Source organism: Antedon bifida, chromosome 5 (genome assembly GCF_963402885.1).
Source record: "Antedon bifida chromosome 5, ecAntBifi1.1, whole genome shotgun sequence".
In the NCBI taxonomy this organism is placed as follows: Eukaryota; Metazoa; Echinodermata; class Crinoidea; order Comatulida; family Antedonidae; genus Antedon; species Antedon bifida.
In genome coordinates, this window is record NC_136230.1 from 1,731,508 (window position 1) to 1,750,178 (window position 18,671).

An 18,671-nucleotide genomic window follows, 5' to 3' on the forward strand; every position below is an offset into this window, starting at 1 on the left:
CAAGTGTGTATATTGATCGATGGCTAGTGAAGATCTAAGCAAATTAGCTTTGGCTACTGACTTTTTTTTTGGTATAACTAATTAAAATTAGTATAATAAGAAAATGTTCTCAGTAAAATCAAGTGCAGTAAAAATACACAATATAATTGATTAATTAAAAAACAAAGATAAATTTTAACGGTGTTATTGTATAAATTAATTTGATTAGTAGAATAATACCAATGGATACCAATGGGTACCAGTAACCAATCATACCAAAGTTCACAATGTATCAATGGTAAACTTAAGTGTTTACTTCGTTCAGTTCAAAGAAATTCAATGTTACGTTGTTTCTTGTTAACACGGCTACATTGTTTGACTTCCTTGTTGTGTTGTATTGTCCTTGTATACACAACAGTAATGCCTTATATAATGGTTAACAATACCCTCCATAACACAATGGACTATTCCAAGGTGACATCACAGTTATGTATACAGCCTGATCAACTAACTCAATGGAATTTTCCATTCCTGACTGTGTATTGACCTAAGTAACGGATTAGTCTATTATTAATATGGGGATGTGACTAAATTTCACATTATGTTTTTTTTTTTTTTTAACATTTATAATCTGACTTTTTTTATAAATTTATAATTATTATTCAATAAAAACAATATTGATTGTATTGTTTTATATCTGATAACATTTTATTGAAACGATTGTGTTTTCCTTTTTCTTGTGTATTCCTTTGAACATTTTAGATCTATCCATAAGGGGAAATTTCCAGAATTAATAATAATGTACCAAATACGGGAGGTCATTAGCTTGAGTGACCGGGAATAGACGTGACTGTATTAACGCTAGTAAACACATGTTAATAAAATATCCCTAAAAAGCACTGTTTTTATAGTTTTGAGCAATATTACTGACTGTTTACGAGGAATCTATTCCAATCTGTATCCAGTAACATTTCAAGGGCAAACCAAGAAACTAAACCTTTTTGTTTTCGACAAGTTGTGCTAAATTTTGGTGCTATAACCAACAAGAGTACGTGTGTGCTAGCAACACGAGTGAACTTCTATTTCGTCGATTATTGCTTTGATGGCTACAGCCAATATTTGCTTGTATAACAATAATAACAACAACTATATTCCAATGCGTACTCCAAAATGTAAGTCTGCCATGAAAGAGGGGAAAACACTTAGCAATTGGGATGTAATTGTTGCTTTTATTCGTTGCAGTGCCGGCGCTGGAGGCGAGATTGACAACAAGATCGAACAGGCTATGGTAAGTGTATTTTAATTCTTTTAAATTAAACTTTAGTATAGAATTGTTTTGATATTTGTTTTTCCGTTAATGTTTTAAGTTTGTATGAGACAAGCACAATTATTTACACTTGTTTTGTGGACGAAATAAAGTTATCTATCAAATGTAAAATGAACTTTTGGTGTATCAAGCCTGTACCTCCCAAATTTTACCAATTTTGTTAGGTTTTGTTTCTTTAACAATACTTCCTTCTAAAAACTGTTATGATAATTATATAATGATATTTTATGAGCTTTCTAATCTACAATAAAATATGAAATATCAATATTCTATCTTTTACTAGAATTTAAACAATACAGTCTTAGATTATAAAAATGTTAGTTTGTGGTTGTTGTTTATTTATAAAACCTCCTACTCTTTGTACCCATAGCACACTGCATGACCCTGAATTACTAAATATAGAGTGTATACTTATTTGTTGTTCTATTTTGGATAAACTAACAGCAAATGGCTTCATCATTACATCATCATTAACATTATGCATCAGTCTATTATAAAAAGTATCAGCATATTATATGTTTTCTTGTGAAAATACAGTATTCTTTTATTCATTCCCGAATAACAATAGCACATTGTTACCATACCATCAAGGTATTGCTGCATGTAGATGCTATATGGGGAGCTAGATGTCCCTCATCTTAAATAGTATCAGGAACGCAACCCTACCTCTCTCCCTCATTTCTCTCATCTGCCGTCTTTTTGTTGTAAGGGTGACCACCATGGCTTCATCAAGGTGATTTTAAGGGGCTCAGAGAAACATCAGGCTCCCCAGTAACTGTATACAATGAGCTTATCTTTGTTCTTGTTCTTGTACCTTAATGACAGTGTTCTTAAGCTCTGTCTACACTATCAAACTAATTTCACAAACAAAGTGTGATGTTCCCAAATAATATGGTAGTGATATTTCAAAATATGGTGACATCATCATGGCCACATTTTTTTTTCAAACTAGTTTGATTGTGTAGACAGAGCTTTACAATAAGTATCCATTCAGCCACTTATTCATTATCAACTAGTATGGTAATTGCCCTTCATCTGTAGTTATGATTGCGTGTTTAGTATATTATTTTTGTATAATTTCATTGATAAGTTGATTTAATTTATAAACTGTTTTTTTCTAATGGTACTGTAGTAGTATTTCATTTTTAATGGAGTCCAAGTTAATGGTCTTGCCGAACAAGACAGAATACAGTAGATTCTATTCAATGAATATCCTATATATATATTAAAAATTACAATAATTTAATATACTCTTTCTGTCGAGAATATATTAAAACTAAAGTCCTTAACTTTTTAATGGTCTTGCCGCACAATACAGAATAGATTCTGTTCAATGAATATCCTTTAATTATTAAAAATTTCAATAATTTAATGTAATCTTTCTGTCAAGAATATATTAAAACTAAAGGTTACTTTATTCAAATTCAAAAGTCCTTCTTAACGTTGTACGTAGTTCGTGCAATTTATTGATTTTTTGGAGTAAAAAAATGTGAGAAACAATCAGAAGTTAACAAGGACTAATATTAATACTTCTAAGTCGTGATATCTACGTAATCAATGCTCTTAAAAGTGCTCTAGAATAAGTACGTCTTTGCGCAATAATCGGTCCCACGGGTGTATAAATGTATTACTATTGCGTAGGCATTTTTCAATATCTATTTTCATGTTGCTATTTTTTCTATGGCTATGCTCAATTCTTCTGTGAATGTATGTCGGGCTACTGTAGTACAATTAGAGTTGACCGAATTACAATTCTTAATCCAAGCCAACTAACGTGTGCGGCTTGAATAAATTATGATTAATAGAGAGTGAAAAATTTAGAAAATGTCAAGTTTTTAACATGAATTAATATTAAACACTCGTATAAAGTTTGTTTTTAATGAATAAATGCTAGATTATAAGGTAATATGTTTGTTATCTTTAACAAGTTTTAGAAATGTCAGCACCTTCTTAAAGCTCTGTCTACACTATAAAACTTTACGTGACAAAAAATGTGATGTGCCCATATATGGACATGATGATGTCATATCACTACCATATTGGGCATATCACCACCATATTTGGGCACATCACAATTTTTTTGTCAAACTAGTTTAATAGTGTAGACAGCTTAATATCAAGTAATTTCCACAGCTTCTTTAAAAAGTGCAATATGATAAAAATTGTCTTCGCTTTTAATATTTACATCCTAATTTACAAGGCTATGTCTAGTCATTGTCTTACACCCAAATGACACATGTTTATTTATTATAAACATTGATACATTATGTAATTTAATTTTAAGAGCAATCATCCTTTAATATCTTTTAATCTGATTGGTTGCTCTTCACAAGATCTGAACTCTTTATGTCTTAGTATCCCATGTAATTGAGACTGAAGAAGATAATCAATATAGAAGACTTGTATTTAAGCCCATTACTAATATTTTATGGCTTGGCATAAGCCCATTAATGAATATTGAAATTAATTTTATTTGACCCAAAAACCAACAAATTAAAACTACCAGCATGAAAACTTATCCTGAATATTAGTTATATTATTTTTCAAAATAAAAAGTTGTTATTCTTTACTGAAAAGTAATTTATGACTTTAAAAAAAAAATTTCCTTTTTTTTTTCATTTTAACGAGAAAAACATTAACAAATAATAATATTTCAAACAAATAGTTTCAATTAATGAGAATAATTTGACTATCATGATGATTTCTGACCATTAACGCTCATGTGTGTGAAAAATAAATTGATTCTTGAAGATATATTAGCATCATCTTCAAATCTACTAGCATGTTCATTACAGTAATCTGTCAATTTGTAAAAGGTCAGTCAATTGTACTGCTTTAAAATTATTTCTGTTTTTAGAATTTTTTTGAGAAAAAATTAAATTATTTTATATAGGTCCTGTTTCAATGACCAAGCACAAATTAAACGGTTATTTGGGACCAGAAATTTAAGCATAAAAAATATATTTTTTAAATAAACTGTTTATTCGGTGCTATGCAGAAGAATTAAACCCTTACGGTAAATTTGTAAATTTTACTTTAAGTCCAATTCTATCTGGTCTTTCCACTCCCCTTGGAACTGAATATTTTAGAAAATTATTAAGAAATAAAATTCTATAAAGTATATCACTATAATAAGATTTCAAATATGAAGTAACGCCTAATGTGTAATAACTAACCTTAATTGAAATAATAAGAGGCAGTGTACATACTGTACTTAGAGCTACTCGATTCTCCTCATAGAAGGCAAAAATAGATTTGAGGTTCAACGATCTCACGAATTTGACGTAGGAACGTGTTAACACGTACGTTTGTTTTCATTAAAAATCAATAGACTGGTAATGTTTGTCAGTCAGTTGGTCTCCAACTCCACCCAATGTATGATAACTAATCACAAAATGATAAAAACAACCCTATAATCAATAATGATTCATACAATAATTTGTCCCTTTTGTTATTGGAATGATTGTTATTTAATCAAGTAATTATACAGTTTATAATTTAATCTATTTTGAAATTGACCTGTTTTCAATTCAATTCATCTTTTATTTCCGAAATTTCCTTTCAAGTTTTGATTAAGCTGCACTGTTAAATTTGTAACTAAAGTTCTGTCCACACTATCAAACTAGTTTGACAAAAAATGTGATTTCACATAAAGTTTGATAGTGTGGACAGAGCTTTGCAAACAATTGTGTGAATTGATCAAATCTCTGGCCTGTTCTGTGTTTTTAAAGAATTTTAAAACTTGCCATCATTTATTTTTTCATATAAAAGTTTCCTTCAAATGTCCAATAAGCATTTTTTTGCTGTGTAGAGTATTGCGATTCATTTTTAAAGGCCGCTACCACAGTCCTGGTTTCTTAGTCCTCTGGAAGAATTTTTAAAACATGTCATTAAAAAAAATTATAGCATAAAAATTGTTACAGCAAATTGCATTTAATCCTAAACAGTTTAAGATATATATTTACATGAGCAGTTTATGATACATAAATTTACAATGAGCAGTTGTAAGATACTGTAGTATTTAAAATGAACAGTTTACGATATAGCAAATTTAATATTTGAAGATGTAGAAACTAGAAAATCTTCGTTTACGGCACCCTAGAGCACTGCATTTTGTTGATACTGTCATACGCAAACTGAAGTAATGTAGTAATCGTAAAATTGTTATTTGATATCTAGTCTATAATTATATGGAACTTTCTCTACAGTGATTCAGTACACTAGCAGCTTTATATACCATTAAATTTAATATGCAAAAGTACCATTTTTTATTTTGATGAAATTTAAATTTAGAATAGTCTTTTAATAATTGGATTTATTCATTGCCTGGTAGAGCATCATCATTCAATATTAAATTGAATTTATATTTACTTTTTAAAATTAACTCAACATTTTATGACATTTCCAGTTACTCATAATCTTAATTCATTTAGAATATTAATATTATTAATATATTAAATAGATCTAGGAATTCCGTTCTTGTTTGTTATAACATGTCGCGTGCCAAGCTCGTTTAAAGGTCAGATACTTGCGTTCATCAGTAATTGGTGAGTTGTGGTATCCAATGATGTTGATACAGGCATAGATGGATAATAACAGATATCTGATATGGGGGAAAAAAATGTAATTTTGAAATCGATCAAGAAATCTAGCTAGCTGCATAGCACCTACACGTTTCAATACTTCTTTATTTCATGCCCGATTAGATAAAGATAGGATTTTATCAGAAAATAGATACTGCAAGTGTATAGTATTGCAAATGTGTAATAAATTGCAACTACAGTACAACTCCTATTAAGAGAACACATTCAGGACCCTCCAAATTGTCCCCTTAATAGGGGTGTCTCCTGAATAGGGGTTGGTTATAGTGTTACATATTCCGTGTTTTCGCCCTAGGTTTGCCAAATGAATAAAAATAACCCCAAAATTAGATAACCAAATGGACACATTGAGGAAATAGTGGAAACAACACTCACTACATAATATTATAGAAGGATGGATTAATTTAACATTTAACATTTCATCTAGGCCACTTTATTATTCATCTTTGGTATGTTGTCCAATCTAATGAATATTCATTAGAGTAATTAATATGCAAGGTCATTTATCTTGTTGTTGATACCTTGAAGCATAATTAATTTACTATCAAAACACCGGAGTCATGTTTCTCTTACAAGTTCAACATCCATCCCTGACTGTTAATGGTATTCATAATTTGAATACACCAGCAGCGGATCCGGTAATGAGGTACATTCTGTGCGCGTGGCCCGGGGCTTATAAGTACATACTTTGGAAACGTTCTACTGTCAGTCTGGATGCAACTCGGGAACTTAACAGATCATCGAGCTCTGCGTTTAGTGTAAAATATTACTGAGGAGGCATCAGTTACCTCATATATTATGATGATGATATTTATTTGTGATAATGAAAATACTGATGCTTTGGCAATTAACAAAAATGCCAGTGGAATCTATACTAGTTGTTTGTGCGAGGGAGCTGGTAAGTGTTGGGTTACAGTACATGTGTGTGTGCCCTTAGTCTAAAATATTACCCTGTTTCACTTGGAGATGTCACCCCATTAAAAATGTCACTCCTTTAAAGATGTCACTGTCAATTATTGAATGCTTTATATGATTGTTTATCTGCTTTCTATGCATCATATTTAAAACATTTTTTATAATAAATATCTCTTCTCTATTATTGTTATTGTTTTGCATTTTATTTATTGCAAAATTGTCACAAATTTGTTTGTCACTTTCATTAAAAAACAATTAATGTCGCTGCTGTGACATGTCACAATTTTGTGTTTTGCATTTTATGTATTGCAATTTTTCTACGCCTTACCTAATAGTAGTGAGGGTAGTACCTGCCTTGCAAAATTGTTGTCTTTAATTATTTATTGCAAAATTTTCACAATTATTAGTCGCCTTCAAAACAAGTTTAATGTCAATTTGAATCTGTTTCTTTTAATTGGCAATATTCGTCACCTTGAAATTACTGCCATCATAATACTATTAACTATTAGTTCAATACCCCTCCTAACTATCATGAACCTTGTCGCTTAATTATTTTATTAAACTCTGAATAAAATTGAATTGAATCTCAAGTAAAATCAGAATTTTGAATGATAGCATGAATCAGATACAATCTTCTTACACGCTTCATTGCTTTTTGCAGTTTTTCCAACATCACAATTCTCGTCGTTCAACATTCCAACTCTCTTCAATTCTTGTATAAATATAAATTATTGATAGCTATTGCTGACGACAGATCCTAATAATATTGAAGGATTTGTAAATTAGTGATAGTTGAGAATGTTTTGTTGATGAAGAGTTTGTAGGTGGTTGACCTTATCATTATTACATCTTTCCTATAGCAAGGTGATTAGGCATTAGTTTGCAAGGCAATTCATTTCAGATATTTTGTCAGTGTTCATATTCTCAATCACTATTATTTTTACATACAGTAGTTTGATTTTATAGTTTTTTTTGTCAAACTAGTTTGATAGTGTAGACAGAGCTATACATAACTGTTGCTATACTGCTGTTAGTGTTAGTGCTATCCAAGCAAAGCAACCAGATGTTAAAACAAGCCTTGATACTAAAGCCCTGCTGCTCTTTAAATGTTCCCAATTAGTAATTCCACAATTAGTAAAGTTGCAGTGAAGGCCTCTATTTACGTAAATGAACTGTATTACTGAAAGTTAGCAACGTCAGCAGTCGTAGTCCTATGATGGTCTAATGACCCATATCCTTGTGTACAAGAGCTTTACATAAGCTTTAAACTTGGTCACATTCAAGGTTTTAAATTAAAAACTACTTTGTAAAAAGTGCAATGTCATTCATTCAATCTCAACAAAAAGGTATTAATAATAATAGGATACAATACATAATAAAAGTATTAAATGTAACATGGGTAGACTACAAAACTGAAATGACCATGTATTGTGTCTTTTATGTTAGAAATTAAATGCTATACTAAGTTACGAAAGAAAGTTCCTATACAGTACTAATAATAGTAGTCACATGGGTTTTGTCCAAATTATGGCCAAAATAATGGTATCAATAGTAGTACACAGTAGAACCCTTCTTTTGAACACCCCTATGGAAACATTGTTTAAGGAGCCATTGTCGGTGTCATCCTAATAGGGGTTTTACAGTAGCAGTTTTCACCCCAGGATTGTTGAGTCATGCTTCATCAGTGAGTTATTCTATAAGCTCTGTCTACACTATCAAACTAGTTTGACAAAAAAGTTTGATGTGCCTAAATATGGTAGTGATATGCTTAAATATGGTAGTGGTATGACATCATCGTGTCCATATTTATCATTTTAATAATTACTAGAAGAGACTTGAGAAGTTAGGTAATCCCATATAATTTAAATAAGATAATTAACCAAATTAGTTTAATATCCAATTAAATGACCTGCTATAGATATTTAGGCCACAGAGTTGCTTGAACTATGGATGTATGGTAGTATTATTGACATTTAACTTAAGTACAGATAAACTTTGGAACATTAAATACTAATAGATAAATTTATCATACAATGATAAAATTATCTAACAGTAACATCAACAACAACAGTTTTTTTCACATTCAAATTTGGAAATAGAAAAGAATAGAAATAATTGGAAAAGAGAAAGTTTGCTGACAGTCTTATTCAAGGCTAGAAAAACTGACTTTATTATTTTTGTAATGAATTATAATTATCATCCTTTATATGCAATTATGTATTGATTGTTAGTCATGTGTGAGTCTGATATGACTGGCGACGTACACAATGTAACTATCTTTCTATGCACATGATTGTGTTTTGTTTGCTTCGGTATTGGAGTCAATAGTATTGCACTTTCAAAATAGCTCAGAAAGTCAATCACAATGTCTGCATTTTGGCGTTAGTTCATTGATTTCTTAATACTAGAGGCGGATTTGGATTTTTTTTTTACAACAAGAGGAAGTTCTAACATTAAATATTAATTGTTTATCCGCATCAAAAAGTAGTTTTTTATATAATTTTAGCTGTCAACATGAAAATAAATGTTGATGTTTCATGTGTGTCCCTGCAATCAAGTATGAGTACTACTATAAATATACAGAGTTCTAATGTAAAAGTGGAATAGTATATCTAGGTACAACATTAGAAAAATAAATAAAAGTTACTTAAACTAATGACTTAAAATAGTTTTTGTAATCTAATGTCAGACTTTGTCGATTCATTAGAGGACCAGACCGGATATGATTGAATAGTAGACACAACCTTGTCAAGTAATTATGATGGCTTTTAAGTTTCCTGGTATACTGCAATGCTTTCTTCAAAATAGCCAATTCCTGATTATTGGGAAATCCCTGTTATTTCCCGGTTCACATCAGATTTTCTGGTTTTTCTAGGAACGTTCTACATTTTACCTTTTCTCAAATCAGTTAAAGTTCGCCAATATAGTTTATGAGAACAAACGCCCACAATCTCAAACATGTAATGCGTGACCAGAATGATATATGAATTGATATTAATTTAATTTATTATTAATTTTTGCAGGACTTGGTCAAAAGTCATTTACTGTATGCTGTCCGTGAGGAGGTGTTAGAATTGAAAGAGAAAATAAAAGTACTCACCGAAGAAAACAACAAATTAAAACGAGAGAACAATGCACTACGACAAAAACAAGCACAAACAACGGCAGTGCATCAACACTCTCACGCATCGTCAACGCATCACAGTCCAGCTAGATCAGAACAACAATATTCAGAGGTAACAAATGTACAACAATCAACGTCTTTACACCAATCACAGATGAGTATGCAACAAAGCTCAATGCACACGTCGCTGGTAGGACAACAACAACTACCGAAACAACCGATGCAACAGACGTACGCCATCAACCAGCAGATACCGCAGCAACAAAACCAGTTACCGCAGATCACACCTGATCAACCAACATACAATCAGTATCAATCGGTACCAAGGCAAGATTCGTCTAGCTTCCAAGTAGCGCCCTCAACGAGCAGTATCCGTCAGGATTCAGCGACTTCACAACCGCTTCAACAACAGAGGCCAGATCAGATCCACTACCAGCAGGTGGTACAACAACAGACTCATAAACCTTAAACAAGTTCACTAAGATGAACATTCATTCATTGGTGCTCTTATTAAACCCATAGACAATTTATTGAATTAAAAAACGCATTTTCATAAGGAAAATACTTTTTTTTCTTCTTTTAGTACAATCGGTGTTATGGAACCAGTTTGTAACCCCTTTAAACAGCCTATGATACGATAAACAAAATGAATACACACTATATTATTACCTACGTCATTATAATGCTATAGTTAAAAACGAGGAACATTTTAAACTACTGTATTTAAGTTGTACACTTCTAATAATTGGTGTGACTGCAAAATGAAACAAATGTTGGTTGAACAATTGTTTCTTTACGCTTCAATGTTTAGAGTAAATTGAAAGTAAAACATTTAAAGTAAAATAAACAGGATTTGTAGATTTGTATATTTAATCAAATTGCAATTCAACTCTCAAAAGAGTTTTTTTTATTTATAATTTTCTTGATTGTTAAGTATATTTGATTTGTTAATGTGTAATCAAGGTAAAATATTTAAAATTTATTTTGTCCCTATTAAAGAAATGGAATAGTCCAGATTCACATAATTGCACATAATCCAGTGATTCTTAATAATCAAACATTTCTGGTCTAACAAATGAAATAATTATTATGCACATTAATTTGATATAATCACCTTTTATGTAAATGGAATACTTTACATCATTGTCTCGGTTCCAATTGGTAGTAAATAACCGCTATGTAGGAAATGGAATAACCTATACCAATATAACATTTTGCAGTACTGTAGTTTTGTAACTGCTTAAAAATCAAATATGTTTGAATCCCTCCAGTTATAATATGAAACGTGTTGTGGTGATTTATCATACTAAATGTAACACATGGGTTAATTAGTTAATTATTTAATTAAATAGTAAGATTATTTTCCTTAACAAAAATACAGTGTTGTCAGTAAATACCTGCTTGTCCCATGAAATGACTTCTGTCCCAAATGTGAAGCAGTTGATATTGCGTCTCTCAATTACCAACTAATGTGTACTCGTGTATCATTTGACTATTAAATATTTAACAATATTTTATTGCAAAGAAAGCTGCTCATTGTCTCTGACAATAGGTGTATGTTAACAGATCTGGATCTTCAAATGCCTCGCTGTTTACATGATGTGAGCAATGGGGTGTTTGTGAGTGACCAGTTTAGTATGCCTACAGTATGTTGGTGACAATGTGCATGCACAATGGTGACATGGTTTATACATACGTTGGTGACAATGTGTATACATGTTGGTGACAACATGCATAGTGTAGTGGGAAAGGTGAATGCAGACTTCATACAGTACTGTACTATGCTTTAAATGCATGAGTAGACCAAGTTTGAAATAAATAATTTGGTAAGAGCTAAAGGTTGGTTCTAACTAAGACACAACACAAGGATGTAAGCGCAACGCAAGTAAAAATCATAGTTGGATTATTCAAACACTCGCTTGTGATTGGTCAACTCGCTGCGCTTACATCCTTGCATTGCGTCTTAGTGGGAACCAAGATTAAAGTACATTAAAACAATTTAAAATTTGATTATTTTTCACAATAAATGTCAGGAATATTTTATTTACTTAAGCCATCTAACATTTGATTAAGCAAATAATTGACTAGTATAATTAATAGATGCTTTGAGTAGAATAAGTACTTGTAGTTAAGCCTCAATTGCATTATTAAGTATAATACACTTATTATTAAGCGTCATTTATAAACAAGCTATTTTATTTGAAAAAAGGAGCTAATTCATCTAATTATTTTTTAACTTTTTAAAAACAAAATTACAATTTGCCTCCTATAGTATTGAAATTACAAAATAGATATATGTAATATTTTCGTCAAGTTGAGTATGTGGTTTTTCAAAATGGTGCAATGGGCTGATTATAACTACATACTTGAATCAACAATATCTGTATAGTAACAAATAGCATTACAAAAAAAACAAGATTACAAGATTATTGAACCAATTTTCATCAAAATTAAAATGGTTTTTTTTTTAAAATAATAAAAGCACGTTAAAGCTTGATTGCCATTGGTTGATACCATGCTTGCTCAACGCAAGTACTGTACAGTGATTTCCACCAATCACAAGCAACGACTCATATGAACTGTTGTGTTGCATCCTAGTGGGAACCAAGCTTTATTCTGTGCATTCTGTAACATGGAAATGATAGATTTTCTTTTAAGTTTTATTTTTTACAGTTAGCATGTTCTTCCCTCCTCAAGCAGGAACTTAAGAAGTAGCAATGATTAGATTTAATTGTTTGTATATTGGACTGATCTATTCAATTGCTTTACTACTTCATTTCCATACAGTGTCAGAGGTTACCTTCATCATACAGTGATGTCACAGCCCCCTCCCCCCCCCCCCCTTTACTCCCAATTCAGTTATGTTATATTGTTCTTCCAACATACATTTGTATCAACGCTATCCATAATATGTAATTGGCCATTTCTAATCATATTCTTTAGTGTAGTCAATGTTAAATGTTTCTCTAGGAGGAACAAATAAACTAATTAGCCAAATTAGCCCTTGAATACAAGAATAACAGCTAGAAAGTGTGGTTGACTGCACATTAACCAGGCCCAAAATGACAGGTACATATATCTTGTAGAGTTCTAATATATTATGACACAAAATATATTAATTTTTAAAACGACTAATACATTGTAAAAATTAATATATTTTAGAGTTAAACTAGAATCGGTAATGAAGGCATGGCCTTTTGAAATGTAAGCCAGTGATATTTTCATTTCTATGTAATAAGTAGTATTGCTAAAATATCATTTACGTTATTTGAATTTAGCCATGTCAATCTTTTTAATGCACTTGTATTTGTGATTTTGTTTCTTCACATTTATTTGATAAGATCAAAGTGGAAGATGCGAATAAGCAAGACATCGATATTTCAATTTAATATTTACTGTGAGATACTAATTCATAAATCAAAGCTGTTTACAACGGGAAGAAATCTGAATATGTTAGTAGTACCCTGGGGATGATGATAGCAACAATTTTGATGGAGAGATAAAGTGTTATGTTTTCTAAAAAATTACATTGTGGGATGAAATGCTACATTTGAATGAAATATTAAAGTAACAACAATAAAATATTACTGACCTGGGAAAAATATAGATGGTCTAGATGAAATTAAAGCTGACCTGAAAAAAAAATATTACTGACCTGGGAAAAATATTGCTGATCTGGATGAAACTATTGCTGACCTGGGAAAAATATTGCTGATATGGATGAAACTATTGCTGACCTGGGAAAAATATTGCTGATCTGAGATTATTTATTAAACTAGTACAAATCTGGATATTGTTAATTAATTTTATTAATATGGCATATAATTATAAAAATTTTGTTGTAATGTAAATGGCTCTTTATTACTATTTTTAAACATTTAATATTGATATTATTGATCAGCTGTTTTCGTCATTCCATCATGGACCAAGCTAAGATACATAGTTGGCTATTGTTCACTTGTTATTGTTAATATTGATGATTAAAAACTCCAACAAACAAATATAGATTTCTATCTTTTTTTTCTATGTTTTTGTGTAAATAGTCTGCCGTTTTGTAGCGTTTTTTAAATCCCTCGTTCTGAATACGATGAATTATATAAAACGTATCTTCTTTCTTGCAATACATTATACAGTATACTGTATGCTTCGTATGTTGGTATGTAAGTTTGTTTTTCACGATAACATGCATGTTCAACTTTAATATTTATTTTCGGACGTAACATGCAAACGTTAATACATTAGAGATACTTATTACTTAAGTTCAACACTTAATTTCACAATTTGATGAGCTCATGCTATACAAACTAAAATGTTAAGAATGCTAAATGAACTTTATTAATTGAATACTCTTTACCATAGTATGATTATATAGAAACATCAAATGGTAAAAGTCATTAGCCTCTCGTGCGGTCGTGACTGCGTTCTGCAGCTTGGATATCATGATATGACGTCATACAAACTGATGTTGAGATTGTAAGATTTATGACGTAAGACGGTTGAGATACCATCAGATACAGAAAGTAACTGACATGTTGACAAGGCCTATTTGGTCCCTGATTTACCGACCTATTTCACACTTCACTACAACAGTTATAGTATCTAAGGCCGACAGTTTTGCGACTATAATTTATAGATCCCAGCTGCTGGACCCAAAAACGTCTGGGAAAAGAGAGTCTATGAGGGCTCACGATTGAACGATTTTGGATTCTCGCCCTTTGATTGGTTTACGCGAATCAACAGACTGGGAAGAGTTTTCTCACTTGTGTACCGCCGTGAAGTCACGTTGTCTCTAGAGGGTATTCAGTTGCATGCCAACAGGTTGAGGTCACACACACACACACAGCACATTAAAGTTCAAAATTGACCATTTTTAAATGGGCATGTGAATCATAATTAAAGAACTATCTTTGATTTGTATGTATTTTTGCGATTAAAGGACATCTTTTTAATAATTAATCATAAATATATCTGAAGAAAGAACAATGATTAATTTTAAAATGTCGAGCAGCGTTTTTTGTAAGAAATATTTCTTGTTTAATTCTGAATGTTTGACTGACGAGTACTAGGTCTGTTTGATAAACGACGACTCGCTATCATTATAACACGCTATAATACTATTCTTGGCATTCTGTACTTCGTACTACGTAGTAGGCCTAGTATAAAATAATAGAGCATAATATAATTATTAAAACTATGGTTTGTCTGTTTATTAAAAGGCATGGGATGTTAATATTTAAGACATAGTTTTTCTTTTATTTCGATAAAAAGTTTTTTTACAAACCATGGTTTTTTTGTCTTTTACAAACCATTTTGTCTACAGTTACAAGCCTACTATAAAACAAGGCCATATACATGGCTGCAGTCGCGTGCTCAAATTTGAGTTAGTGTTTACCGACCAACCGACCGCCATAGTGAGCCGTTTGGTAGGACAGAATAGGTGTTTGTGTCGGACGGCGCCCCGTAAGCCATGCACAACATGATCCGATAGTGCAGTAGTATAGACTGTAAAGCTCGGTCCCACTCTAGAACGCAACGCAAGCGCAACGCAAGTAATTTGACCAACCAACAAAAGCAATGGATTATCCGAATTTGTTCATTCGTCAACTTGCTTCTTGCGTTGCACTTGTACTCGTTGCGTCCTAGTTTTAAAAACCAAGACTTTTAGATACTACTTTGAAATAAAGTCGGATATAAATTATAAATAAACCGTGTAAAGTTGTTCAATACCTGCAGTTCTAACGAAATCACTATTTTAGAAAACGAACAAATTATAGGCCCCAGATTTATAATAAATGTGCTTTTTAACATTCCAGAGGTGAGCTAAATAATGAATATTATGTCTTAGTCACGTTGCAACACAAACGCGCATGTGCGTGGCGAAATGAGAGAAGGAACAAGTCGTATGTATTGATTACGAGTTATTGATATGAGCTGACGATGTCATTTTGATAAATGTTAAGTTATACAGTTACAGATTTAAAATATATAGTCTGATTTTAGAATATAGAATATTATACAAGATACAAGAAACTTTATTTGTCTTCGTAAAAACAAAGAAATGTCGGTTGTCAGCAAATCCGATTAAATAGAATATAACTGTAAATTGATACAGTGTAGGCCTACGTCGATTTTTCCAAAGTAAATGTTCCTCCTCACCATCGCCCCTCAATATTAGTGGTTCAGTGGGCGCCTTTAGTAGGCCAGAATTAAACAGAGAAGTGAGATAGATTCCAATAATAAATATGATTTATACGGATAATTTGTCATAGTCATAAATGGTTTATTAGACCAGAACTGAGCCCTATATCATAATCTTAAACGCTAATCGTCGTTAGACATTACGCGTCTCATTTTGTGTTCGCCACAAGTCTTGTGCAAGCAATGCATGTGTATAGGTCCGCATGTGAAAAGTGGAGTTATTTGGATGCCGTGATCCGCTTTTTATCATTTCTCCTCCAACAGAAAATATAAATTGCTGCAGTCTAATTCAATGCTATTAAACAGTACATTTTTATATATCAGTCCATTGTTTTTAAAGCTAGACGTCATATTAAATAAAATATGAGTTAAGCTCTGTCTACACTAGCAAATTTGATGTGACAAAAACATGTGATGTGCCCATATATGGACATGATGATGTCATATCACTACCATATTTGAGCAAATCACTACCGTATTTGGGCACGCACATCACACTTTTTTTGTGAAATTATTATGATAGAGTGTAGATAGGGCTTTATACTTTGCCTTATTTTGTTGATGGCGCTCTTCAGAAAAATAATTTGTACGCGTTGCACTATTTTGCTTCGTGTCGTTGGTGGCGCTCTTCAGAAAAATGAATACAGTGTACAGCAAGATTGTAGTATCTATAATTGATGGCCTATTCAGGAGTATAAGACACATTTTAAATCGCTTAAAAACTCATTTATTATTGATAAAGACTGCCTTGCTCATCATTATTATTATCATATTCGTGTTATTGTCACTGCATTTAAGTTATATATTTTACATACTGTATTAAATCCAATACAGTACTTATATTTCCAGCTTTTAATGCGCATTTATTAAATGTTTTAAATATAACAATTGAAACGTGAATGAATAACACCATTTGCTTTTAATACAATACAATTTTACATACAATTATTTCTTCTCGGAAAAATAGTTTCTTGCACACCGAAACAGGCTAACAGAGTTTGCCAGCAGCCATGGTTTTAGTGAACACATCTCACTTTGGCCCTCATTAATGTCAAAAATAAAATCGACCTTTTCCATTAATGGCAACATCAAAATAAAATAGACACACAGAAAAACCAAAACGACATTTAAAATATTCTGTCAGGCACTTGAACATAATTATTCTACTGTATATAATAAGTTATACTTTTCTTCAGAACTTGCCTGCAAGATTAATAACTTTCTGAATGTTTTTAATTAATTTTATATTAATATTTGTTAATCTCATTAACCAATGAGAGCACAGTATGTAGCAATGCAACCCATACTCCCCCAATTGTTTTTATTTTTTACAGTGCAGTGTTACGAAAAAAGATTGTTGCTTCTCTCAAGTCAGGTGGTGATGTTTCTGTAACAGCATACGATATTCCGTGTAGTTGATAAAACAGACTGGAATTAAAAAGTACTGTCCATTGATACTGGAACATGTTGAAATAAGTAACAACAAAGTAACAATTGGAAAAATACTGTAGCTGAGGTTTTTTTTCTTTTTAAATTGTCTTTAATTTTTTTTTCTTCTTACTGCATTCGAATTGATTGAATAATTTGGAAAATTGCTGCAAGATAAAACACAATAATTTCATTTAAAAGCTTGACGGCATTGAACTTTTGACCATATAGTTTATATACTTTAATTTTTAAGTATTTAAAATGTATAAATTATTATTAATAATTAATACTGACCTGAGCCACAGACAACAAAGATGAACAGTCCCAACAACCACGGACCTACTGGTGATTTCTCTTCTAAAGCTTTCTGAAAAAAAAAACAGATGATTTATTAATTTTTGTAAGTACTTTAAATTTAAACAAAACTAGGCTATGGAAAAGTATGATGTGGCACACACACACAAAAATATATTTTAAAAATAAAAAAAGCAGTATTAATCATTTATAATCAATCTATTGAAAAAAAGTACATTATATTTCTAATAAGTAATAATATATAGACCCAGAGGGCATTATGAAATACAAAGTGCTTGTGTGTGTTTGAGCCTAGGCCTATCCGACCAGATGTTTCCATATGTGCCTGTCACTGAGAAAGCCTCTTCGCCCCCACTGCCTATCGTGTCAACAAACACAACGCGATAATATGAATGACGTTTTTATACTTACTGTGCCTTTCTGGACATTGCCTCGCTTTTCGACATTTTTGCTAGCTTTCTCATTAGCAAGGCGCATTCGTTGCTTGCTGGGCATGTTTATTTTGTTGGTAATTCACGGTGTTATAAAGAAAAATGTAATAAAAAACTTGTTATTTGTAACAGCCTTCAGTTTCAGTTCACGAACAAGACGGAAAAGAAAGCTGGGCAAAACACGATTTCTATTTACAATATCAACACGCATAAAAAAAAGTAGTTCAATATTTCAAAAGACATTTAATGTTTAATTCCATATATAAACGGGAAAAAATATAAATATAGAAAACCTAAAGTTTAAAATAATGTATGTTATTATTAAAGTAGTTTAACAATACTTAAACATTAAA

The 18,671-nt window shown here is 31.3% G+C and overlaps 3 protein-coding genes across 4 annotated transcripts in view; 1 reads left to right on the plus strand and 2 right to left on the minus strand.

The window, feature by feature from the left end:
- LOC144843795 (uncharacterized) overlaps positions 1 to 13,947 on the plus strand; it is a 37,757-nt gene extending 23,810 nt beyond the window's left edge. Inside the window, exons 2-4 of the mRNA XM_078700742.1 lie at positions 1,222 to 1,267; positions 9,846 to 12,732; positions 12,771 to 13,947. Of these exons, the coding sequence (XP_078556868.1) occupies positions 1,222 to 1,267; positions 9,846 to 10,415 (616 nt within the window). The 3' untranslated portion in view covers positions 10,416 to 12,732; positions 12,771 to 13,947. The remainder of the gene's footprint in view (positions 1 to 1,221; positions 1,268 to 9,845; positions 12,733 to 12,770) is intronic.
- LOC144843804 (SPRY domain-containing protein 7-like) overlaps positions 1 to 18,671 on the minus strand; it is a 171,084-nt gene that overhangs the window by 138,642 nt on the left and 13,771 nt on the right. The gene's annotated exons all lie outside the window — the stretch shown is intronic.
- LOC144842000 (stress-associated endoplasmic reticulum protein 2-like) lies at positions 17,045 to 18,486 on the minus strand. Its single transcript, XM_078698332.1, has 3 exons — positions 18,299 to 18,486; positions 17,867 to 17,939; positions 17,045 to 17,739 (listed from the first exon to the last, which is right to left on the minus strand). Exons 1-3 carry the CDS (start codon positions 18,380 to 18,382, stop codon positions 17,702 to 17,704), a joined length of 195 nt encoding a protein of 64 aa, XP_078554458.1. The 5' UTR covers positions 18,383 to 18,486; the 3' UTR covers positions 17,045 to 17,701.

What these genes read in the sequence shown, in the direction of transcription:
- LOC144842000 (XM_078698332.1), bottom strand. Translation starts at nt 18,382, where the DNA reads ATGCCCAGCAAGCAACGAATGCGCCTTGCTAATGAGAAAGCTAGCAAA. An exon ending in GCAATGTCCAGAAAGGCACA is followed by an intron (nt 17,940 to 18,298) that starts GTAAGTATAAAA and finishes TTTTTTTTTCAG; the next exon opens with AAAGCTTTAGAAGAGAAATC. An exon ending in CTTTGTTGTCTGTGGCTCAG is followed by an intron (nt 17,740 to 17,866) that starts GTCAGTATTAAT and finishes TTTATCTTGCAG; the next exon opens with CAATTTTCCAAATTATTCAA.